Source organism: Oncorhynchus keta, chromosome 4, assembly GCF_023373465.1.
Source record: "Oncorhynchus keta strain PuntledgeMale-10-30-2019 chromosome 4, Oket_V2, whole genome shotgun sequence".
Taxonomy (NCBI): Eukaryota; Metazoa; Chordata; class Actinopteri; order Salmoniformes; family Salmonidae; genus Oncorhynchus; species Oncorhynchus keta.
The window spans coordinates 16565493-16591797 of NC_068424.1; the positions used below are offsets into that span (position 1 = coordinate 16565493).

The 26305-nt window shown below is 41.3% G+C and overlaps 1 protein-coding gene and 1 long non-coding RNA gene across 21 annotated transcripts; one reads left to right on the forward strand and one right to left on the reverse strand.

Moving 5' to 3' along the window:
- Window positions 1–454: 454 nt before the first annotated feature.
- On the forward strand, window positions 455–24883 carry LOC118369803 (diamine acetyltransferase 1-like). Its single transcript, XM_035754512.2, has 6 exons — window positions 455–695; window positions 18051–18102; window positions 18199–18282; window positions 22700–22801; window positions 22903–22943; window positions 24562–24883. The coding sequence occupies exons 1-6, from the start codon at window positions 630–632 to the stop codon at window positions 24736–24738; spliced, it is 522 nt and encodes a 173-aa protein (XP_035610405.1). The 5' UTR covers window positions 455–629; the 3' UTR covers window positions 24739–24883.
- LOC127918891 (uncharacterized) lies at window positions 24857–26305 on the reverse strand. Of its 20 annotated transcripts, none has more exons than XR_008101300.1 (4): window positions 25768–26305; window positions 25252–25724; window positions 25080–25165; window positions 24901–25036 (listed from the first exon to the last, which is right to left on the reverse strand). It is a non-coding gene; the product is annotated as an uncharacterized LOC127918891 (long non-coding RNA). The 20 variants fall into 20 exon arrangements; XR_008101358.1 differs by having other exon boundaries at window positions 24942–25036; window positions 25123–25165; window positions 25209–25724; XR_008101318.1 differs by having other exon boundaries at window positions 24857–24993; window positions 25080–25724.

A 26305-nucleotide genomic window follows, 5' to 3' on the forward strand; every position in this document is an offset into this window, starting at 1 on the left:
CTCTCAATGGGATTTGATAGGAGTGACAGAAATCCACGCTGCTTTCCCTTGACACTTTTTTTTTGGCGCGCCACGACCATTCACAGTTGAGGTCGCTCAGTTTATATTAACACTGATTGGCGTCCAAATGCTCGGTGACTTCCCTATCCTTCAATGCTACAATGTCATGTTCGTTTGGAACAGACAGCATCAGATAGATGGGATGGCCTACATGTAGAGACATAGGGGCGCTATTTCGCAAGCTCGGATGTGTATCATGTGAGATACATTGAGCCTCTTGCGAATTTTAGGAAAATTCTGAAAAACAATACTACAAAAAAATATAATCATATTGATCCATTAATATAATAAAATTGATCCAACCGTAAACACACGCCACTGTGTAATGAAGCCTCTCTGACGCATTTATGACAGTACAACAGACACGCCTTGTGTAAAAACAACCCGCGCGTGGGCTGGCTCACACAACAATGGGATAAAAAGGCGCCCCCAATCTAAACCTCTCCACAATGTCCTTCAATATATCTAGCGAACATTTTGCTTAAAGGGACTTGGTTTGAATAGAACCAGCAAGGTAGCTAACTAACTAGCTTTTAAGTCGACTGTTCAGCTCTTATTAATATAAGAAAATGACAGATTTTAAAATACGGAAAGCTGAACCCAAAGATGTGCCTGACATACTGCGACTGATAAAGGTAAGCCGCAAACTAAAATCACTGCTTGCTTAGCTAGAAAATCGACTTGGTTTCACCCTTCGTCACTCTTCTCCGGCGACAGTATTTCCGAGTGTATCGTTGATTTGCTATCTAAAGATGCTTGAGGAGTTAGCTAGTTAAATACCAAAATACAACTAACTATGAAAAGCTTGTGATTTTTATTTTCATTTTAATTTTACCTTTATTTAACCAGGCAAGTCAGTTAAGAACACATTCTTATTTTCAATGACGGCCTGGGAACAGTGGGTTTAACTGCCTGTTCAGGGGCAGAACGACAGATTTGTACCTTGTCAGCTCGGGGATTTGAACTCGCACACTTCCGGTTGATGGATGAAGCAAATCTTGCCAAGAGAAAAGGGACAATTGACAGCAATTAAAATTGTACTTCCTTCGGGACGTTTGACATGCCTGTACGTACCGTAATGTTAATATAAGTGAGCAATTATCTTTGGAATATAACGTACGGAGTAAAAGCGCTCTCAAATTCGTGGTTGTGATGGGAAACCATAGTTGAACTTAAATCATGAGGCATTTCAAAGTTATGTTCTTCACGAATCAGCAGTGGCGACCTATTTTTTTTCTTCAGATTTGAGCCCCACATTCTTGGAAAAAAAACAAGAAAAAAAGATTTATCTATCGGTGCTCATCGGCCATAAACATTACACAACAAGTTGGAAATCGCTAATTCAACAATGAGGGGTTTGGAAGGTATCATTGGCTAACTGCAAGCATTGAAAATCAATCATTGCTATTCAGTGGAGTGGCTGTGTGGTCCCAAGTCTGAGGGTCTCTTTTCAAAGTTTAAAATGATAAACATTCAACATTGGCCATGCTGTTAATGAAGCATGATTTGTGCCACGCTCAAAACAACTCAACTCAGAACTGCAAAATTTGACTTTAGTGAGTTCAAGACAACTGGGAACTTGGGAAAAACGAGCTACAACTGGCAAAATAAGTTTTGAACTTTCTTTCTAGAGCTACGACCTGAAGATCACTGACATCATAATGATTGGACCCCCCCCCCCGAGTTCCCAATTTTCTTGAAAGCACCATAAATCCAGGGAATGCCAGACTTTGATAAAGTTTGACAAAATCTGCCCACGAAGGACCGCCACACCACCTTTACTGGCATGCATCCCACTTCTTTCTTTTTTTTTTGACGCACCAAGATTTACTTTCTAAAATCAGGAGGGTATTTATTATTAATTTGAAGATGCACTATACAAAAGGCACTTGCACATCTGAGCAATCTAATTTGCAGGTGCATGGCAACAATTGAACAAGATGAAGGAAAAAGGAAACCGCACACTGCTCACAATGCAGTTATGTTGTGAATTTGAACATGAAATATGAGTCTCTTGTAGATTATTCTGACGTTTTTCGTATGATGTACCCAGTGACTAATGAACTTGCAATGTCCTCATTGAGATTTTACAGACGTGTTTAATACGCCTTACTTATACACTTTTGTAATATTTATGAAATGCATATTGTTATATTTGGTAGCACTTGTTTATTTTCCCTTTGCCTCCAACCCCCTTCGATGTGTAGAACGGATGTGGGTGGGGCCAGGTCCACATAATGGTGCAACTTTCAAAAAATCCCCAAAGCTCTGACGAAGGCCGTGTGGCCGATTCGCAAGCTTATTAAAGATCGGTGGTACTATCAAGAGCAGTGTGCGGTTTCCTTTTTCCTTCAAGATGCACTATACAGAAATATCTCCGTCATTTCCTGGTTGTTCAAATTCTAATAGTTATACTGAAATTAGTTTGTGACAAAATAAGCAAGTATACTGTACAGCAGGGGTCGGCAACCTAAGGCACACGTGAGGGTATTTGCCTTGGCTTGCCAAGCACCCCCTATTTTCGACAGTTAATTGTTTTTATAAACTGGAGAAAATAATTGCATGTATTGGTTATGAAATTGCATTGATATTCAGTGCAATGTTGTACAGTAATTCAAGGTATGTCAATCCTGATTAGCCATTGGGCTTTTATGATTTTGCAGGAGTTTCATGTTATTAGTTAAGCGCAAGACAACCCTCCTTGCCTCTACCTCCAAATTCAAAACCATGGCGGCACTAAAGATAAGATTAGTTTTCACATGGCTAGCAGCGAGCAAACTTTCTATTGTTATTTAAAAAAAGTTCAGGGTGCAAAATGTCATCAGCAAAGAAAAATAAGGTAGATGTCCACTCAGAGCCGGTCCTGACCTCCCTGGGGCCCTCCTACCTGACCCGTGTAAACCATTTGCCATTGTCACACCTGCCACAGACACAACTGACACCCCAGTGCTCCCACTACAATCCTCCCTCCTTTAAAACAGTTTGCTCCATCTGTCGGTCTTAGAACAAGTAAACCTATACAGAACAGAATGAGGTATAAACAAACAATATTTCTTGGAATATAATATTTTCTATAGAATCTTAAGATAAGAAATTGTAGAAAATATAACACTGAGCTTTGGCTCTACTGCCTGGTAATTAGTCCAGTCCTCACAATATTATACAATTAGCTTTGTCTGTACGATGTAAACATAAGCCTATAGGCTATGGCTACAGCTGTATGTCTTAAAATAGCAAAATAAGCCGCAGCTATATGTCTTAAAATAGCTAAATAAAACTTATACAGCTGTGTGATTGGCTTTGGTTCCCTCTACAGCCTGGGCATTTTCAGCATCAGCATGGGAACCAGTCTGTCTGGAAGAAATGGAAAGTATGTCACATAGTTAAGCAGTCATTTACACAAATGCACTTCTGCCATACAATCTTAAATTTTACTAAGTGTGTAAATATTTGAATGTTTGAATTAAAATCTTCCTCTTCTGCACTTTCTTGAGGCAAAATCATCAATGATGTCATAGGACATGTGTTTCCCCACATCATGATTTATGCTGGGGCGGCAGCAGAGTGTGGGACTAGTAACCGGAAGGTTGCAAGTTCAAACCCCCGAGCTGTGGTTCTGCCCCTGAACAGGCAGTTAACCCACTGTTCCTAGGCCATCATTGAAAATAAGAATTTGTTCTTATAACTGACTTGCCTGGTGAAATAAAGGTAAAATAAAGAAAAAGCTCATGATGGCCAGACCACTCAAACGTTCCTGTGACATGGAAGACCTCTGGTAGCTTTTGATGAGCTTTTATTTGAAAAGCTCCTCTCTGCCGATGTTACTGGTAGGGTGACTGCAATTCTTAGGGCAAAAGGTTAGGATAGAGTTCCTCCAGGTTTTTCTCACAGAGAAAGGAAAGCAGCTCACAGGCAGTCATCTTATCTGACGGCAGATCAGGTAAATTCTGAATCTCGTGTGCCAGATCCACTGATGTCAGTCATCGCTGAAGGTTAGTGTCTTCCATGCAGTGAGCCTTTAAAGATGCACTGCTCCCTCCCGGGTAGCGCAGTGGTCTAGGGGTGGCGCAGTGGCACTGTTTCTCAGCGCTAGCTGTGCCACCAGATACTCTGGGTTCGCATCCAGTTCGCGTCCGTTTCGACCTTCGTCTCTCCCGAGCCCGTACGGGAGTTGTAGCAATGAGACAAGATAGTAATTACTAACACTTGGATACCACGAAAAGGGGGTAAAAAATAAAAAAGATTCACTGGACATCTGAGAGGCAGTGCTGAAGATCAGCAGCACTCCATATTTGGTTTTCACCTGGTTGAGTATTTCAAATCTCTCATCCATGGATGTCACAGCAGAGTCGACCACAATGTTGAAGTAGTTGACTTCAAGATTTTTCAACAGCTGAAATGCTCTTGCTGTTTCTCAGTCTCTTCTCTTTCAGAACAGCCTCAACATTAATTTCTTCACAATGGCTGTTGTCAGATAATCCAGTTTCCCGGTATGTAGTGCAGAAGGCCTTTGCATTTGAGATTAAATTCAATGCGATATCCAACTGCATTGAGGTGGATTGGAGGAGCTTGTTCACCTTGTTTGTCATTGTCAGTATCACACCATACGACACAGCAAATCAAGAAGCTGTAGGACCCAACTTCAACTGCAAGTGCTTGTGCCTCCACTTTGGCCACAGGATTGTTGATCGTCTGTCTGGGGTTCCGGTAATGCCTCCCGAACCTCAGAAGGCTGATACCTGATTGTATGAACACTTTGGAGCCGACTCTCCCAGTGTCACTCCATGACTTCACAGTTATGTTCACGTGTTTCTTCAAAACACTCCATCTTTGTGTGCCAGCTGAAAAGAAGGTGAAGAGCTTTTGCACATACCCAACTGCATCTTTTGAAGATTTGGCAGTATCTGCAATGACAAGTTTTAGACATTTTCTCCTGGTGACTGTCAGGTGTACAGTTCAATATAATGAAGTACTTTGTCTCTTACTTGAGTCACTACTGCTTCCAGAATCTTGTCACTCACAATCTGTATCAGCTCATTCTGTGTGCGTTTCCTAAAGTAATGAGCATGTGTCTCGCCATCTTTAATTTTGCTGAGATTTTCCATAAAGGTCCAATTTTTGCCAATAATTCAACCTGATTAAACGTGTAAGGACATCCTGCCATGTCTTTCTTTCAGCCTCCAAAATTGTCATTTATATTTGGTCAAGAGTCTGTCCCCGACTTAGGAGCAGATCAAGTTCTCTTCACTTAATCATATTGTCTGTGTGTTCAGGACTACCCTCGTGGTGTTTCAGAATGGTGTTGATATTTGACCAGTCATTCACACCTTCCTTTATTATTTTGTAGTCTTCTGTAGAAAAGAGCTTACAGCTAAAACAATACACAGCGTTGTTTTAGATTGTGTTTTTGCTATCAATTGTAAATAATATTTGTAGGCCTATGTAGCCAAATTGTATTTATGATCTTATGTTATCCATTCATGTTTTTTTTTTATCTCTAAATCAAGCCACAGCCAGCCATGATTACAGACACCTGTGTCCTTTCAGACTATATAAACTAGTGACATGCAGCGTTTGTCATTATACCCTGATGAAGACAGCTTGGCTTTTGAAAAGTTGGTTATATAATGATTGCTTCTGAGCTCCTAGTGTGCAACTCTATTTTTTCCAAGGGTTCTACTCTGCTAGCTATCACACCACTCGCGTTAGGTGTGCAAGCGTTGCAAAATAAATGAGTTCATTCGGAAAGTATTCAGACCCCTTTACTTTTTCCACATTGTTACGTTAAAGCCTTGTTCTAAAATGGATTAAATAAAATAAATCTTCAAATCTTCCCACAATACCCCATAATGATGACGTGAAAAAAGGTTTTTAGACATTGTTGCACATTTTATAAAAAATAAAAAAACAGATGCCTTATGTAAATAAGTATTCAGACCCTTTACGATGAGACTCTAAATTGAGCTCAGGTGCATCCTGTTTCCATTGATCATCCTTGAGATGTTTCTACAACTTGATTGGAGTCCACCTGTGGTAAATTCAATTGATTGGACATGATTTGGAAAGGCACACCTGTCTCTATATATGGTCCCACAGTTAACCGTGCATGTCAGAGCAAAAACCAAGCCATGATGTTGAAGGAATTGTCCGTAGAGCTCCGAGACGGGATTTTGTCGAGGCACAGTTCTGGGGAAAGATGCCAAAACAATTTTGCAGCATAGAAGGTTCCCAAGAACACAGTGGCCTCCATTTCTTAAATGGAAGAAGTTTAAAACCACGACTCTTCCTAGAGCTAATCGCCTGGCCAAACTGAGCAATTGGGGGAGAAGGGCCTTGGTCACTCTGACAGAGCTCCGGAGTTCCTCTGTGGAAATAGGACAACCATCTCTGCAGCACTCCACCAATCAGGCCTTTATGGTAGAGTGGCCAGATGGAAGCCATTCCTCAGTAAGACACATGACCGCATGCTTGGAGTTTGCCAAAAGGCTCCTAAAGGACTCTGACCATGAGAAACCAGATGCTCTGGTCTGATGAAACCGAGATTGAACTCTGGCCTGAATGCCAAGCGTCATGTCTGGAGGAAACCTGGCACCATCCCTACGGTGAAGCATGGCAGTGGCAGCATCATGCTGTGGGGATATTTTTTAGGGATTTGGAAGCTAGTCACGATCGAGGAAAAGATGAACAGATAAAAGTGAAGAGATATTCTTGATGATAACCTGCTCCAGAGCACTTAGGACCTCAGACTGGGGCGACGGTTCACCTTTCAACCAGACAACGACCCTAAGCACATAGCCAAGACATCGCAGGAGTGGCTTTGAGACAAGTCTCTGAATGTCCTTTTTTTGGCCCAGACAAAGCCCAGAATTTAACCCGATTTGGCATTCTGGAGTGACCTGAAAATAGATGTGCAGCGACGCTCCCCATCCAATCTGACAGAGCTTGAGAGGATCTACAGAGATGAATGGGAGAAACTGCCCAAATACAGGGGGGCCAAGCTTGTAGCATCATACTCAAGGTTGTAATAGCTGCCAAAGGTGCTTCAACAAAGTACTGAGTAAAGGGTCTCAAGACTTATGTGATAATTATTTTTTATATTTAATGCATTTGTATAACCTTTCTAAAAACCTGTTTTTGCTTTGTCATTATAGGGTATTGTGTGTAGATTAATGGGAAAAAATATTTATTCCATTTTAGAATAAGGCTGTAATGTAACAACATGTCTCAAAAGTCAAGGGGTCTAAATACTTTCAGAACGCATTATATATGAATTCATTAGGCCCTAATCTATGAATGTTCTTGACTGGGAATACAGATGCATCTGTCACAGACCTTTAAAAAAACGTAGGGGTGTGGATCATAAAACCAGTCAATATCTGGTGTGACCACCATTTGTCTCAAGTACCGCAACATCTTCTTCGCATAGAGTTGATCAGGCTGTTGATCGTGGAATGTTGTACCACTCTTCAATGGCTGTGTGAAGTGGCTGGATATTGGCAGGAACTGGAACACACTGTCGTACACGTTGATCCAGAGCATCCCAAACCTGCTCAATAGGTGTCTGGTATGCAGGCCATTGCAGAATTGGGACATGTTCAGATTCCAGGAATTCTGTACAGATCCTTGCGACATTTGTTTCTCCATAAGAATGACCATTCAGTTTCTGAGGTGAGCCATCCTTACCTTTTTACGCAACGACAAATCAGACTTACAGATGCTGTCCATGTTCACTTCATGGATCTCTTTTCTTGCCACAGTCATTTAATTTTTAAGGAGTTATTATACACCCAGTGGATTATGTTTGTGTATGCATATGTGTACTATTTAGGTTGAGTGTGCTTTTTCAGTGTAGGCCTGTTATGAGAGTTAGTGATAAAGGTTGTTGAGCCTACAGAGTATGTTTCCTTCAGTATTATTCCCCACCCATTCCGGTGTCTTGTAGGATCCAGTGAGATTCCACCATTCAGTTATGTAGTGATGCACTAGTCATTGTGTTACTACTCCCACCTAGTGGTGCTTTAGATTAGGCCCTTTATGTGTTTACCTGTTACAGTGATGACACCACTTACAATAAAGGCAAGTAACGTCATTGTATAATTGCTGTATATTTTTCCTGGTTATTGTTAATGGCCGTCTGCATTCTGCTTCCTCCTATAGGACAACCACACAAAACTATCCCCTTTCCACAGTTATGGTTCAGTGGTACAAGCAGTAGCTTTTCTAGGGTTCAAGCCATAGCCCTGCACATATTGTGGTGTTATTTACTCTGTTCCTTCAGTGAACTACAAGCCAACCGTTCACTGTGTCTTTCCATCATTGCGTTATAACCAACGCCCGGAGGGGAACGCACCCAAACCAGAAACCTAAGAATATTACAGTCCTTTAGCCCTCCACTACACATATTTGTAAACTGACCATCATTTCCTTATAACTATACGGCATAAAATGCTTACAATTTGGAGTCTGAAAATGACCTCCCTAAACATTGGTCCTTCTTGACTGTCAGGTACTCATCGCAGCTGGTGATATCACCAAGATCGAAAGAATAAAGCGAAAGTCAAGAAGAACATAGGACCCAATGCCAAGAACACAGAACATTGAGACAGATTTCAACAGATGTATAAATGTGAAGCATCTGTTTCGCGTTTTCCTCTCACTACCAAATATGGTAGTGAGAGGAAGCCCTTTGGGCGGGAGTGGGAGAAGATGGCGCGAGATGGATTTTGACATTCTGAACATTCTCATCAATGAAACATTTGATTTCCTACAGTTTTCTGTTTCCAAAACTAGAATCAGTCCACTCTGTTACAAAGTTTGGTAGACTTGACTTACCTAATTGTTTATAGAGAAGACTTTGTTTAGGATAAGTGCACTAGATAGTGGGTGTTTTCCAATGAACGTCATGCATATTCAAATGGTCCTCATCCTCTTCTTGGCGATAGCTAGCTAGCTTGCTTCTACCAAGTAGATATCTAGCTAAATCACAACTCCCAAAGAACAGAAAAAAACGTACTTGACTTATATAGCTAGAAATCGATGTTTTGCCACTATTAGTACTGCGTCTGTGAATCAACTTTTTATAACGATAAGAAACATGTCATCAATAAATACCTTGTTTAGTGTAAAATGTTATCAGTGATTTTGTTTAGGGCGAGGAGAAGCAATAAATAAAAAATACATCATTATGCAAGTCTAATTTCCAACTTGATTATTAAATTGTTGAGCTGGAATCTCGTGTTTCTTGTCAAAGATACTGATAACTACTGCAATTATTCTGAATATGAGGCTATGTGTAGCAATCGGCTGCAATGCAGTCAAGAAAAAGGGAGAAATCCTTTTTCCAGTTTCCAACAGGTGTTGAAAGGTATGTAATGTTTTTGTAATTTACATTTTTTTACTTAACCTTTATTAAATGGCCAAACCCGGACGACGCTGGGCCAGTTGTGCGCCTCCTTATAGGACTCCCAATCACGGCCGAATGTGATTCAGCCTGGATTCAAACCAGGGACTGTCGTGTCACCTCTTGCACTGAGATGCTGTGCCTTAGACTGCAATGCCAATCGGGAAGGTAATGTATAGGTGTGTAATAAATAATGAGACCATGCATTTTGAAGTAACTATTGCATGGTGAGGCACACGTCATTGATTGTGCAATCAGTAGTGTGCTGTATCCATGACTACCCATCGAATCAATCACAAAAGCAATTAAAACATCTTTGCCAAGAAGGGTTATGGTTGATTTACCTTAATGTTTCACAAGAGTGAGACAGAGAAAGATGAGCAGACAAAGAGCGAGCATGCAAGAAAGAGGCAGGCAAAGAGAAAGACACAAAGCGAGATGGAGAGACAGCCAGAGAGAGACTGAGAACGAAAAACCGAGAGAGAGTGACAGATCCAGAGAGCCAAAGCAAGAGATTCAGAGAGAGAGAGCCAAAGAGAGAGCTTGACACATTGGAAAGAATACAAAAACCGAGTAAACTAGAATGCTATTTGGCCCTAAAGAGAAAGTACAGTGGCAGAATACCTGACCACTGTGACTGACCCAAACTTAAGGAAAGCTTTGACTATGTACAGACTCAGTGAGCATATCCTTTCTATTGAGAGGCTGCCATAGGCAGACTTGGCTCTCAAGAAAATACACTGTGCACACTGCCCACAAATGAGGTGGAAACTGAGCTTTTATTTGACCTTTTATTTTACCAGGTAAGTTAACTGCGAATACATTCTCATTTACAGCAACGACCTGGGGAATAGTTACAGGGGAGAAGAGGGTGGATGAATGAGGCAATTTATACATTTGGAGATGATTAGGTGTCCATGATGGTGTGAAGGCCAGATTGGGAATTTAGTCAGGACACCGGGGATAACACCCCTACTCTTACGATAAGTGCCATGGGATATTTAGTGACCACAGAGAGTTGGGACACCCGTTTAACGTCCCATCCGAAGACGGCACCCCACACAGGGCAATGTCCCCAATAACTTTCCTGGAAACCAGTGAACCATAATGACATTTGAAATGTATTTTATTATTTTGGAACTTGTGTGTAATGTTTACTGTTCATTTTATTTCATTTTCTGTTTCACTTGCTTTGGCAATGTAAACATATGTTTCCCATGCATATAAATCCATTTGAAATTGAGAGCCAGAGAGAGAACTACAGAGCCAGAGAGAGAACTACAGAGCCAGAGAGAGAACTACAGAGCCAGAGAGAGAACTACAGAGCCAGAGAGAGAACTACAGAGCCAGAGAGAGAACTACAGAGCCAGAGAGAGAACTACAGAGCCAGAGAGCGGGAGACAGCCAGAGAGCGAAAGCCGTAGAGACAGGCAGCCAGCGAGAGAAAGCCCAAGAGGGATAGACTGGAGCGAGAAAGAGACAGACCGACAGTGCAGAGCCTCACCTGTTTTGAGCCCCACATTTTTAGCAAAAAAAATAATAAATAACAGGTCTTGCCTGTTTTGTATGTTATTTTGGCAGTAATACGTGTCACATCAGTTTATAAACAATGTACAAAAGAATATATATAATTGAGTTAATTAAGCCGCATACAAACATGGTCTCTTATTTAATTTTTTCTTAAGGCAGTTAAAAAATGCTGGCGTTTCAGCCTAGCTCAGTGCTTTCTGTGGTGGTGGGGCAAGCCAGCAGAAAATACAGAGCTTTGCGCTGTGATTGGCTCTGTGTTCTGTCACTCATGGGGAAGCTACGTCACCGCAAAGTGTAAGGTGATATATCTTGGAAATTCTAGCCCTTTGGCTACTAACATAGCGTTACATTAAAGTGCCCATCCAAGAAGGCTCAAGGTCATTGGCCACAGATAAAATTACGTCAAATCACATTATATGTACAGTAGCTTTGATTGGACTGATCATGTCAAAATCATACTTTCAAAATCATAGCTGGCAGTCATCATGAATCAAGTCGACAATCTACTGGCAAATCCTTTTCAATCCTTGTCATATGAAGAGAAATTATAGATAAACCGATGAGCACCAATACGTTTTAAGGGTCTCTTTTTTTCCATAGTTTAAAATGATAAACATTGGCCATGCTATCAATAAAGCACAATTTGTACCGAGCTCAAAACAACTTAACTAGGAACTGCAAAATCTGACTTTATTGAGTTCAAGACAACTGGGAACTCGGGGAGGAAAAACTAGCTACGACTGGGAAAATATGTTTTGAACTTTCATCTAACTCAGAATTGTAAATGGGGAATCGGGCCTCTTTCCTGAAGATCACTGACGTCGTCATGAGTCTAGATTTTTTTTCTCCCCCTGAGTTCCCAGTTGTCATGAAAGCACCATAAATCCAGAGAATGCCAGACTTTGATCAAGTTTGATAACAGAATTTGCCCACGAAGCACCGCCGTGCCACCTTCCTGTTCAAGTGAACACAGCACAACAAGGTGAGTCCAAACATGTATTGTATGCTGCTGCATAAATTATGTAATATGCCAGGGAGATATTATTACTGTAGCTAAGAAATTAATACTAAGTGTATGTTGTGTAATAAACTGTTAGTAGCCCATGTGCCTCACCCTAACCATTTGGTCTATTTTTCACCTCTTAATTTCGCCTACTGTTCTGATTTGGTGCACAAGTAGCCTATAAACTGTTTTTGAAAAATGTAATCATCGACTATTGTAATCTTTCATTGTCTGCTTATATGCCCCCTTTATTTATCCCACGGTTCTGACTTGGTGTACAGGAAGAACACTAAGAACGGTCCATGTTCTGAAATCTGTCGCTGTAAATTTCAAAAGTGCTGAACAAATTGTCCTATTGACTACGTCCGTCCTAGCTTGCTCATTGTCTTGATTGAAATTACAGATTGCCTTTTATCCACTTGTCGTCCCCTTATAACATAGTTTGTACATCTCAATTGTCAGTAGAAACCACATTTGTTTAAGCAAGTCAGTCATGTCAGCTTTTTTTTTAAAGCAGTAAATGAGGCTGAACTGTTTCGCTGCCAGACAAGGCTCCGCTGATAGCCAGGTGTAGCAGTGGTATAGTGCAATTCATGTATTGTTTAGTGTTGTTGTGTAGTGGCTTTTCTGGCATGCATCCTACTTTATATATTTTTTTTGTCCCACCAAGATTTGCATGCTAAAATCGCAACTGGTTAAGACTACTATATCATTGTAGATGTATCTGATGAGCAAGGTGTCTGGCAATGAGTCAGATGTGTACAGAACAGATAGAACAGGTCTATACTAATACACACACACTTTTCTATCTTATATGATTTAGTTTCTTTAACAATCTCAAGCCCAATGCCTAGGCTTAAAGAGGATATTTTAGTACACAAGCATTAGTAAGGTTTAATAGAAAATGCCCTCACACTCTGCAGCAGCACGTCAGCCACGCCTGTGTGTTCGTTCTCACAGACATACGTCAACTCTGTCTCCCGTCGGCTTGGACATTGAGCAAACAGTTCGATGTCGGCCCGGCCTTGATGAGGAAGTCGACCACCTTCAGGGTACCCCATCAGCAGGCCAGTCAGGGCGGTCTCCTGGGCCTCACCTGTCTGACCATTGATGTTGGCACCTGCACACAACAGAGGGAGGATATAAGAGGGTTCTGCTTGGAACACACTTTAAAGTACCAATCTATTCCCACTGTTGGCTATTTCAATTTGTTTTGGAAAAGCCAAAAAGCCATCAACTCTAAGTTTGAAACTGTATCTGAATATAACTTTATTTTGTTTCCAAAAGAGGGGTTTGATATTTTGCCTCAACACTGAGCTTTGATAGTAAATATGGTAGGTGAAGTCGTTCAACAAAAGCACTGGTTTATTTCAAACCCACACAGAGAAGCCCATACCTCTTGCCAAAAGCAGGGGGCTAACGAGGATAGGAGTGCGTGACTGGCAGGGGACTACCTAGGATAGGAGTGCGTGACTGGCAGGAGGAGCTTGTGTAAGGCTACCTGAAACGTGTGACCTAAGTTAAACAATTTAAAGGCAATGCTACCAAATACTAATTGAGTGTATGTGAACTTCTGACCCACTGGGAATGTGATGAAAGAAATAAAAGCTGAAATATATAATCCTCTCATATTATTCTGACATTTCACATTCTTAAAATAAAGTGGTGATCGTAACTGACCTAAGACAGGGCATTTTTACTAGGATAACATCAGCTTTCTTTAGCTTTCTCTTGAAGTCAGACTAGGGTCGCTAATGTTAGCTAGCTAGCTCTGGATGAGGGAAATTGGAGTCGTTGTCCACAAAGCAGCACTACAGCTGTCTAGCTCTCCTTTTTTTTGATTGGTGGATACATCTCATTATTTTAATACTTATTTTGAATATTCAATGAGGGTTGTTGACGTCAACGGCCTACATTCAGTGGAGAGAGATGCTATGCTACTAGTCTCATGTCATGAATATGCATAGCCATCTCAGGACCACTCCTAAAATAAGGTCCTACTAAAATCAGTACAGTCGTAACAACTTAAGCATTACAAAACTTATATTGGCTCAAATAAACCTAACATATCAAATAAGCAAGTTTTGGGGTGACCAAATTCAACACTCTTATCTCGTACGCCCAGGTACTTCTCTGCAGCTACCACCTACACTCATTAAAAACCCACATCGCCATTCCACTGGTTGGAATGGCGGTTGGAAGTACTGCCAAATCGGCGGTTGGAAGTACTGCCAAATTCTCTAAAATGAAAATGGTAGTGGATTATGGTGGACATTCCTACTGTCAGAATGCTCCTTCAACTTGAAACATCTGTGGCATTGTGTTGTGTGACACAACTGCACATTTTAGAGTGGCCTTTTATTGTCCCCGGCACTTTTTTTTTTTTTTTTTTTTGTGTACACACACACTTGATTTTATATATATTTTTCCCCCCTAACCCTACCACCCCTCCCCTAACCCTACCACCCCTCCCCTAATTAGAGTAAATTAATGGACAACACTTAGGCTTCTATTTCCAGCTTATACATTTTACAATAGTTATATTTTGTTTGTTTATAGTCCCATCGTTCAGCTACCCTTAACTTCTATATCTAAAGACCATCCAGTTTTGATTTAATATTTGCTGTATAAACTCAGCAAAAAAAGAAACGTCCCTTTTTCAGGACCGTCTTTCAAAGATAATGCGTAAAATCCAAATACCTTCACAGATCTTCATTGTAAAGGGTTTAAACACTGTGTCCCATGCTTGTTCAATCAATGAACCATAAACAATTAATGAACATGTACCAGTGGAACGGTCGTTAAGACACTAACAGCTTACAGACGATAGGTAATTAATGTCACATATGAAAACTTAGGACACCAAAGAGGTCTTTCTGCTGACTCTGAAAAACACCAAAAGAAAGATGCCCAGGGCCCCTGCTCATCTGCGTGAATGTGCCTTAGGCATGCTGCAGATGTGGCCAGGGCAATAAATTGCAATGTCCGTACTGTGAGACGCCTAAGACAGCGCTACAGGGAGACAGGATGGACAGCTCATCGTCCTCGCAGTGACGGACCACGTGTAACCCCTGCACCGGATCGGTACATCCGAACATCACACCTGCGGGACAGGTACAGGATGGCAACAACTGCCCAAGTTACACCAGGAATGCACATTCCCGCCATCGGTGCTCAGACTGTCCGCAATAGGCTGAGAGAGGCTGGACTGAGGGCTTGTAGGCCTGTTGTAAGGTTGGTCCTCACCAGACATCACCAGAAACAACGTCGCTTATAGGTCCGTCGCTAGACTGGACTGGCAAAACGTGCTTTTCACTGACGAGTTGCGGTTTTGTCTCACCAGGGGTGATGGTCGGATTTGCATTTATTGTTGAAGGAATGAGCGTTACACCGAGGCCTGTGCTCTGGAGTGGGATCGATTTTAGCGGTGGAGGGTCCGTCATGGTCTGGGGCAGCATCATCGGACTGTGCTTGTCATTGCCTGCAATCTCAATGAGGTGCGTTACAGGGAAGACATCCTCCTCCCTCGTCAGGAAGAGCCTGCAGGAAGGGTACCACACATGACCCTCCAGCATGACAATGCCATACTGCTCGTTCTGTGCATTATTTCCTGCATAACAGGAATGTCAGTGACGAGCCCGGATCTCAATCCCATTGAGCACGTCTGGGACCTGTTGGGTCGGAGGGTGAGGGCTAGCGCCATTTCCCCCCAGAAATGTCTGGGAACTTGCAGGTGCCTTGGTGGAAGAGTGGGGAACCATCTCACAGCAAGAACTGGCAAATCTGGTGCAGTCCAGGAGGAAATGCACTGCAGTACTTAATGCAGCTGGTGTCCACACCAGAGATACTGACTGTTTGATTTTGACTGCCCCTTTGTTTCAGGGTCACATTATTACATTTCTGTTAGTCACATGTCTGTGAACTTGTACAGTTTATGTTGAATCTTGTTATGTTCATACAAATATTTACACATGTTAAGTTTGCTGAAAATAAACGCATTTGACAGTGAGAGAATGTTACTTTTTTTGCTGTGTTTACACTACCGGTCAAAAGTTTTAGAACACCTACTCATTCAAGGGTTTTTATTTTTACTATTTTCTACATTGTAGCATAATAGTGAAGGCAACAAAACTATGAAATAACACATGGAATTGTGTAGTAACCAAAAAAAGTGTTAAATCCAAATATATTTGATATTCTTCAAATAGCCACCCTTTGCCTTGATGTTTCTCTTTGCTTATTTGAGCTGTTCTTGCCACAATATGGACCTGGTCTTTTACCAAATAGGGCTATCATCGGTATACACCCCTTACCTTGTCACAACACAACCGATTGGCTCAAACACAGTAACTTTTAAGAAGCTTTTAATTGAAATGCATTCCAGGTGACTACTTCATGAAGCTGGTTGAGAGAATGCCAAGTGTGTGCAAAGCTGTCATCAAGGCAAAGGGTGGCTATTTGAAGAATCTCAAATAAAATATTTTGATTTTAACACTTTGGTTACTACATGATTCCATGTGTTATTTCATTGCTTTGATGTCTTCACTATTATTCTACAATGTAGAAAATAGTAAAAAGAAAGAAAAACCATTTAATGAGTAGGTGTTCTAAAACTTTTGACCGGTAGTGTATTTTTCAAATGTGCTGTGATGTTTCACAAAAGTCCTGAACCTTTCCAATGTCATAGTTTCTAAAGAGTGTAAAATAAAGAAACATTTTTGCGTAAGTTTATTATATTATTGATCGATTGACTAGTACTTCAATTCACCCAATAGTGCTATTTGCAGAGTTAGCTCCAGGTAAATGTTGCAATTCTTCAGCCATTCCTGAACCTGCGACCAAAAACAAGCTAAGCAAATGATCTAATGATTCTCTTTGCAGAAAAATCTGCGGAGCTGGGATGGCTGTGTCCTCCATATTCAGAATCTAACATTCTATTGTTTGCAAGAATTTTATATAATAGCTTACACTGAAACTGTTTTGAATCTGGCATCGTTTTGTGTATCAGTTCATAAACCATGTGCTATAGAATCAGTATATCAAAAATATCTTCAACGATTTTGCAATCTATATGGCACAGCTGTCAATTTTTAGGTCTTTTAAATAGAGAAGTATACCAGTTTCATTTATCACAATTTTCTTAAACCAATTTTGGTCTTTAATGCAGGGCCGACAGACAAGTTCCTTACTTTCCCCCTTCCGCTTGCCTCGTCCATTTCTGCGGTAATGCTGCAATTAGTTAGTTGTAAATTTGGGTAGAGCAGACGTTTCCATATATTGTCGTTATAAGCTTTTTGTGCGTATGGAACAATTCTGGGATCGTTTATTTCAGCTCATGAATCATGGAACCAACACGTTTTATATTTTTGTTCTGTGTAGTTTAACACCATCTCCTCTAATTTGCTCATGAAACAGCAATTCAAGAAAATCTAAATGCATATTCCAATTTAAACTGATTGAGACCATGCAGACGCAGTTTGAATATTTCACTGGTGAAACCTGAATAATTATCATTCACGATTGACAGTGATGATGCCATGGACTATTTTGAAGTTAAGCCTAACTTTGTGTTTGCAGATATTAAAAATAGAACGTTTTGAGACAAAAGGCAGATGTTGCAATTGGAGGATGAATGTTATGCATATTCTAGAATGATATTCAATGTCGGTACAAATGGAGAAATGTGATTTATTTGCATTGCCCTACGGGTGGTGGTTACAATGACCAGGGAAAATCCAGCCTGTTGTACCCCATTTGGGTATTTTAAATGTGCTCATCCTATCTGCATTCAGAGATCAACTCTGCAAACTTGTTTTGAAGGTGATTAAAAACAGACCATTTTTGCTGGATATCCATCTGTATCACAGTTAGCTCTGTAATTTTGTACCTTTTTGTGTTTATTACGTTGGCAACAGGCCCGGTTTCCTCCATTTGATTGTGTTTTATAAAGTTAAATGCTGTTCTCTTCGTTGACCGTCACTTATCTCAGTGAATGATAAACTTTCCCTATTGACTCGCTGTTCTTGGTTTTGAATCTGAAATGTTTCTTCTGGCCAGGAACTGGCTAAATATGAGGGAATGGAAAACCAAGTGAAACTGACTGAGGAAGGTGAGTCTGAATGAAACTAAAGCATTTCTGTCTCGGTCACCGTGTGATTGACTGCAGTGCATAGATTACAAGGCATTTCTAACGTTGTAAAAACAGATCTGCTCGAGGACGGATTCGGTGACAACCCATTATACCACTGCGTCATGGCAGAAGTCCCCAGTGAGCCGCAGAGCAACAACGGTAAGAGATTCTGTATATCAAATGATCTTGTCTATTCCCTGGATCACACCTGTCCATCTCAGAGGATTGGATGGATGTGTTGAGTGTGACAGACAGATATTGTATTATAGCAAACTATATCTGATGGGCTTGACTGAAACGGTGCCTCTCCTAAGCATAGAAGAACGTGTCTGCCCCATGGGGATCCCTGGTGTGTAGCTAATGACCCTATGCCAAACATAAATCAAACCTGTAATTAGGGATGTTACGTGACCATATTACCGCCACACCTGCAGCCATGAGTCATGATGGCAGTCAAATTCCATGTGATGGTATTTAGGCTTCTCAAAGCTCTGATTCTGCTGATGGTCATTAGAAGCCAACCAAACTTGCTAACTGCCTTGTACTCGGCAGTCTATTGTCCCTCTAACCATTCTGACATCAATGCAAATGTGATCGAAAATCTAATCAAACACTTCATGAGCTCATGAAGCCCATGAGCCCATGAGCTCATGTTGCGCAACATTTCTATAGGCTATGCACCTGCGTGAGAAAACAGAGTGCTGGCCTCTACTGAAAAGAGGAAGATCAGCTTTCTATAGGCTATGCCAACTATATTTATTTCTCAACATTCCTAATATCAAGCGCATTGCTTCTCCGTACAACAGGAGTATAGCCTACCTGGCTGGCGTGAAAATGAACCATGGGAAATGTTCCTCCATTCTCTATTTAAGCCCCCCCCCCCCCTGTTTTGAGACGGGTGCATGATAATGGTCCATTCTAAATCAAAACAAATTTCACAAAAATACTAAATGTATGTAAAGACTAAATGAAATCAAGAAGAGGTGACACTATTAGCCTATCACTTGTGAATGATGCCCAGCTTGTGTGCAGTAAGGCAATAAACTGTGCATCCCTTTTTTTTGGGCAACTTTTTCAAATCCTACTGTAGTTGCACACCTCATGTAGCCTAGTTCATAGGCCCATATGTTTAAGGTTTGTATCACAACTAAAGTGGCCAAATAATAACTTCTTTACAACGTGTGTAGAGCCTAACTGGCATGCATACGCAGCGCTTGAGGAAGAATCTTCACCATAAAAATGCACCTTTATAATAAAATAAATACATGCATAATTGCATTTTGCGGTTACTTTTGAGAATTGAATTTTGGAAAATTTGTGCTTATAGCCTACTGCCATCTGCACATTGCTGCACTTATAATGTAACGAAATAAACTATTAGGTGATAGCATTTTAAGCTAAACATTTTGATCTGTTGCATCCGCCTCATTGCTTAAAGGTTTTTTGATGCTAGTGGTTGTATTGATGCTAGTGGTTGTATTCATTTGGGATCTATTGCATCACACAACTGTCCCAGGCTATGTTTGGAATATTTTTTTCTCACAGGTCAACGTTTGTACTATGGGGGATAGTAGATTGATATAGGCTAGTGCTTTTGCGGTTTGTTAGGCCTACTCATCTTGCTGGCTGACTAAAAGTGAATGTGGATAGTTCTTCCTATATCTTCAATGTGCGCCTCGGAATTGGATAAGGATGCACGCAGTTGTGTGTCTTCACTTGTAGCCTCTGAGAAAGACCCGATCACGTGATAGGCCGAGAGAGCCATGTAAGTGAGAGGTGCTTCGGGGCACGCAGCCGGGAGAAGGGAATGATAATTATTATATTCAGCCCAAGGGCACAACGGCCTCAGGCCGCAAAAGGCATGGATGTATTTAGGGGGTATTATGACCACAGAATGTGTAAGCAGCCGGGAAATTTGAGGCATTATCAAGTGTTTGTCAAATTGTCAATGAGAGGCTGATGAAATGTGTGCAGCTTGCACAAATAACAAAGCAGAACTCATGCCTTTTAATGGAACTTTTTTCAAATCATCATTAGTTGCTTCATGCAACCTTGGAATATATCAAAAATACAAACGTCAAGGTATATGTTTTCATCACAACTAAAGGTTAATTAAAAATATATAAATTAAGCATATATGAATACCTGTTTTTGTTAACAGCTCAACACAGAATAGCCGCATGTACGCACTCCTCCAGAAATCTTTGAGGAAACATTTATTTTATCCAGCTAATTGAATTCTTCAAATTATAAAATAAAATAATGCCATGGAATTCTTAGCAAATCTTGTCTGCTAAATGAACTAGTGTAGCCCACAGCCATATCCAGGTCAGGACCTTTTTTATTTTACCTTTATTTAACCAGGCAAGTCAGTTAAGAACAAATTCTTATTTTCAATGACGGCCTGGGAACAGTGGGTTAATTGCCTGTTCAGGGGCAGAATGACAGATTTGTACCTTGTCAGCTCGGGGGTTTGAACTCGCAAACTTCCGGTTACTAGTCCAACATTCTAACCACTAGGCTACCCTGCCGCCCCAACCTAACATAAGGGCAAGGTGTATGCTAATCTGTTCTTTTGAAATAGACTACATTTTATTCATATCATGTTTCTTTAGACCAGTCTAAAATACATAGATGTATTGTGATGGTGTACAATATAACAATATGACTTTTTAAAATGTAGATGTTCTTAATGTCAGCATCGGTGGCTTGTAGGCTATGCGTGGAAGCCAGGAGATGCTAAATTTGTTTGTTAATTAACGGTCAAGTACCAGTTATTTGCTTGACAATGACCAGCTGATAAGATTTCATGACAGCCACAGTCTGTACTGCCCTTACTTTTAGCCCAGTTTGTACTGCCCTTACTGTTAGCCCAGTTCGTACTGCCCTTACTGTTAGCCCAGTTTGTACTGCCCTTACTGTTAGCCCAGTTCGTACTGCCCTTACTGTTAGCCCAGTTTGTACTGCCCTTACTGTTAGCTCAGTTTGTACTGTCCTTACTGTTAGCCCAGTTTGTACTGTCCTTACTGTTAGCCCAGTTTGTACTGTCCTTACTGTTAGCCCAGTTTGTACTGTCCTTACTGTTAGCTCAGTTTGTACTGTCCTTACTGTTAGCCCAGTTTGTACTGTCCTTACTGTTAGCCCAGTTTGTACTGCCCTTATTCAATACAGAGACACCTTTTTCCTTACAATAGTTCCAGTGCATTTGGAAAGTATTCAGACTGCTTGACTTTTTCCACTTATTCTAAAATGGATTCAACTATATTTTTTTTTCCCCCTCACCAATCTGCACACAATACCCCATAATAGCAGTTTCTTGGCAATTTCTCACATGGAATAGCCTTAATTTCTCAGAACAAGAATAGACTGACGAGTTTCAGAAGAAAGTTCTTTGTTTCTGGCCATTTTGAGCCTGTAATCAAACCCACATGTTGACGCTCCAGATACTCAACTAGTCTAAAGAAGACCCGTTTTATTGCTTCTTTAATTAGCACAACAATTTTCAGCTGTGCTAACATAATTGCAAAAGGGTTTTCTAATGATAAAGTAGCCTTTTAAAATTAAAATTATAAACTTGGATTAGCGAACACAACGTGCCAATGGAACACGGAGTGATGGTTGCTGATGATGGGCCTCTACTCCTATGTAAATATTCCATAATCAGTCGTTTCCAGCTACAATCGTCTTTTACAACATTAACAATGTCTACACTATTTCTGATCAATTTGATGTTATTATAATGGACAAAAAAATTGCATTTCTTTCAAAAACAAGGACATTTCTAAGTGACCCTAAACTTTTGAACGTTAGTGAGTATATGTATTTATTTATATAAATGTGCAAAGATGTATAACTTGGTTTTGCTTAGTCATTGTGTGTGTGTGTGTGTGTGTGTGTGTGTGTGTGTGTGTGTGTGTAGATTGAGGACATTTATTTATTTAATCCATTTTAGAATAAGGATGTAACGTAACAAAATGTGGAAAAGGGGAAGGGGTCTGAATACTTTCCGAATGCACTGTATATTGATGTGATGCACAATGACATGACAGGGGGTGTCTGGGAGGAGACAAACATTTCAGTTACACTTTGGCACATTCTCTGAGAAGTAACTAGATGTCTTGTTTGAAATGTTGTTGCTGTACACACAGAAACACATACAAACGCACATCTCTTTGATCGAAAGGTCGGTGTGTATAGTGTCTAGGCCTACTGCTGTTGTGGATGTCACTCACACAAGAAACAAGAAACACTTGTATGACACACACCCGCTACAACTGCCGTTGGAAGCTTCTCTGAGCCAGAGTAGCCTGTCTCAACACGTCAGTTCTCACAACACAACCAACATCTCCTCTTTACACAGTCCCCTGGCAACCAGACCGAGTTAACCGCTGAAAGTACAAGTTAATCTTAACCATGGATATATGCGCAGCTCTGCCCCTCCAAGTCCTAAACACCCTTAAACATTTAGGGAAATGCTCAACTGACCATAGATTAGCTACCTGGGTAACTCCGGTACGAGCTCTGTTACATTACATCTGGCTTGTTTTTATGTGTGTGGGTTTACTTCTGTGTCCAGCTCCTGTGGTGATTGGGTTTGCCATGTACTACTTCACCTATGACCCCTGGATCGGCAAGCTGCTTTACCTGGAAGACTTCTTTGTCATGGAAGAGTACAGGGGTAAGCAAAGTAACTATTTTCCTCTCCTACTCTGTCGCTCTCTTTCCTCTCTGACCTGACCAGTAACCATAATCTCTCCTTCTCTGTCATCCTTCTACCAGAGATCGGCATCGGCTCAGAGATTCTCAAGCTCCTCAGTGACGTGAGTAATTGTGGAGTTATGACTCTGTAAACATAGTAAAAACTAGATGGGCGCTGTCAGTCAGTTGTTACATGGCTCTGGCCAGAATCCTGTTGTAGGTCAATGTCTCTAACAGAATCCCATTTTGAGCCCATTTCAGTGAGTTATGATTTTTTTGTACATACCGTTGATTCTGTTCTTCTTCTGTGTGTTTTATTTGGTTATTGCTGTTGAAATAGTCAATGAATGTGCGTTGGGAAAAGAGAACATGTACACTAAATATAAAGGTATGTGTAAACCCCCTTCAAATTAGTTGATTCGGCTATTTCAGCCACACCTGTTGCTGACAGATGTTTAAAATCGAGCACACAGCCATGCATTCTCCACAGACAAACATTGGCAGTAGAATGGCCTTACTGAAGAGCTGTGTGACTTTCAACGTGGCAGAGTCATAGGATGCCACCTTTCCAAATGTCTACCCTGCTAGAGCTGCCCTGATCAACTGTAAGTGCTGTTGACCAGGGCAGAACGGGACTGCCGAATGCTGAAATCGTCTGTCCTTGGTTGCAACATTCACTACTGAGTTCCAAAAGGCTTCTGGAAGCAATATCCGCACAAGATCTGTTCGTCAGGAGCTTCATGAAATAGGTTTCCGTTGCCGAGCAGCCGCACACAAGCCTAAGATCACCATGCCCAATGCCAAGTGTCAGCTGGAGTGGTGTAAAGCTCACCACCATTGGACTCTGGGGCAATGGAATCGTGTTCTCTGGAGTGATGAATCACACTTCACCATCTGCCAGTCCTACGGACAAATTTGGCTTAGACGGGTGCCAAGAGGACGCTACCTGCTCCAATGCATAGTGCCAACTGTAAAGTTTGGTGGAGAAGGAATAAGGGTCTGTGTCACGTTCTGACCTTTATTTCCTTTGTTTTGTATTTATTTAGTATGGTCAGGGCGTGAGTTGGGTGGGCAGTGTATGTTTGATTTTCTATGATTTGGGATTTCTATGTTTCGGCCTAGTATGGTTCTCAATCAGAGGCAGGTGTCATGAGTTGTCTCTGATTGAGAATCATACTTAGGTAGCCTGGGTTGCACTGTTTGTTTGTGGGTGATTGTCTATGTCAGTAGCTTGTGTCAGCACAGGTCTCATTTGTTGCTTCACGGTCGTCATTGGTTTATAGTTTTTGTTACGCTTTTGTATAGTGTTGCAGTGTTCAGTGTTCTCTTTATTAAAATTCAATATGAACACATACCACGCCGCATATTGGTCCTCTGATCCTTCTCGCCTCTCCTCTTCAGATGAAGGGGAGGAAGACCGTGACAGTCTGGGGTTGTTTTTCATGGTTCAGGCTAGGCCCCTTAGTTCCAGTGATGGGAAATCAATAACACAGCATACAATGACATTCTAGATGATTATGTGCTTCCATCTTTGTGGCAACAGTTTGGGGAAGGCCTTCTCTTGTTTAAGCAAGACAATGCCCCCGTGCACAATGCGAGATCCATACAGAAATGGTTTGTCAAGATTGGTGTGGAAGAACTTGACTGGCCTGCACAGAGCCCTGACCTCAACCCCATCAAACACTTTTGGGTTTAATTATGTGTGCTAACACCTGCTCTCCCTTCCTCTCTCCCCCTCAGATGGCATTCGAGACTCGCTGCAACAGCATGCACTTCGCCGTCGCCAAGGACAACCAGGAGTCAATAGAGTTCTACAAGCGTCGTGGGGCGGCCGACATCACTCTGGATGAGGGATGGAGACTCTTCAAGATCAACAGGAGCTCCCTCTTCAAGATGTCCTCCGGCTCCAAAGAGTGAGCTGGCCTCAAGACACATAGAAAGATGGACAAGAGTGACAGACATGGTCAATTTATATTACTTAATTATTTGCCTGTCTTTCACTTCAGCGGTGGGGGGTGTGACTTCTGACAGTAGATTATTATTAAAAGGGGCATTAAACATGTGTGTGTGCACCAAATTTCTCAATCTAGTCACTCATTTAGGTCACGTATTTTATCTGAAGCCAACGTTTTAGGATTCCTAGCGTTCTCTTAGTTCTGCTAATCAACACACCTTAGGATTCCTAGCGTTCTCTCAGTTCTGCTAATCAACACACCTTAGGATTCCTAGCCTTCTCTCAGTTCTGCTAATCAACACACCTTAGGATTCCTAGCCTTCTCTCAGTTCTGCTAATCAACACACCTTAGGATTCCTAGCGTTCTCTCAGTTCTGCTAATCAACACACCTTAGGATTCCTAGTGTTCTCTCAGTTCTGCTAATCAACACACCTTAGGATTCCTAGTGTTCTCTCAGTTCTGCTAATCAACACACCTTAGGATTCCTAGCGTTCTCTCAGTTCTGCTAATCAACACACCTTAGGATTCCTAGCGTTCTCTCAGTTCTGCTAATCAACACACCTTAGGATTCCTAGCCTTCTCTCAGTTCTGCTAATCAACACACCTTAGGATTCCTAGCGTTCTCTCAGTTCTGCTAATCAACACACCTTAGGATTCCTAGCGTTCTCTCAGTTCTGCTAATCAACACACCTTAGGATTCCTAGCCTTCTCTCAGTTCTGCTAATCAACACACCTTAGGATTCCTAGCGTTCTCTCAGTTCTGCTAATCAACACACCTTAGGATTCCTAGCCTTCTCTCAGTTCTGCTAATCAACACACCTTAGGATTCCTAGCGTTCTCTCAGTTCTGCTAATCAACACACCTTAGGATTCCTAGCGTTCTCTCAGTTCTGCTAATCAACACACCTTAGGATTCCTAGCCTTCTCTCAGTTCTGCTAATCAACACACCTTAGGATTCCTAGCATTCTCTCAGTTCTGCTAATCAACACACCTTAGGATTCCTAGCGTTCTCTCAGTTCTGCTAATCAACACACCTTAGGATTCCTAGCCTTCTCTCAGTTCTGCTAATCAACACACCTTAGGATTCCTAGCCTTCTCTCAGTTCTGCTAATCAACACACCTTAGGATTCCTAGCATTCTCTTTTTCATTTATTGACCAATATATTTTACTATTCTATAATACAGTGATTTAAAAAATATATTTTTCTCTGTAGTTTGATTGTGTTTATGTTGGTGGTTATTATGTTCTATGGTGACTGATTTCTGTGGGGCTAGGAGGGAAGTGGGGTGAGTTCATTGCTTTACAATGAAATCCCTGGCCCCCCATTAAGGTAGGCTTAGGTCAGGGGTCAGATGTTATGGGTCATGATAGTGTGGAAGGGGAGGGGACGGCTTTACAGAACATGCATCACTCCATATGCCCTCCCTCCCCGTCATCCTCCGTCTCTCGTGGGAGTAATTTCAGAATGGTGACGTCATCAAGAAACTTAAATAACAGCCTTGTCCTCTGTCTCCTCCTCCATCTCTCT

Excerpts from the sequence above, each read along its gene's own strand:
- LOC118369803 (XM_035754512.2), top strand. The coding sequence starts at position 630 with ATGACAGATTTTAAAATACGGAAAGCTGAACCCAAAGATGTGCCTGAC. Across the intron at positions 18,103-18,198 it reads AGTGAAACTGACTGAGGAAG|ATCTGCTCGAGGACGGATTC; the intron begins GTGAGTCTGAAT and ends TTGTAAAAACAG. Across the intron at positions 22,944-24,561 it reads TTCTCAAGCTCCTCAGTGAC|ATGGCATTCGAGACTCGCTG; the intron begins GTGAGTAATTGT and ends TCTCCCCCTCAG.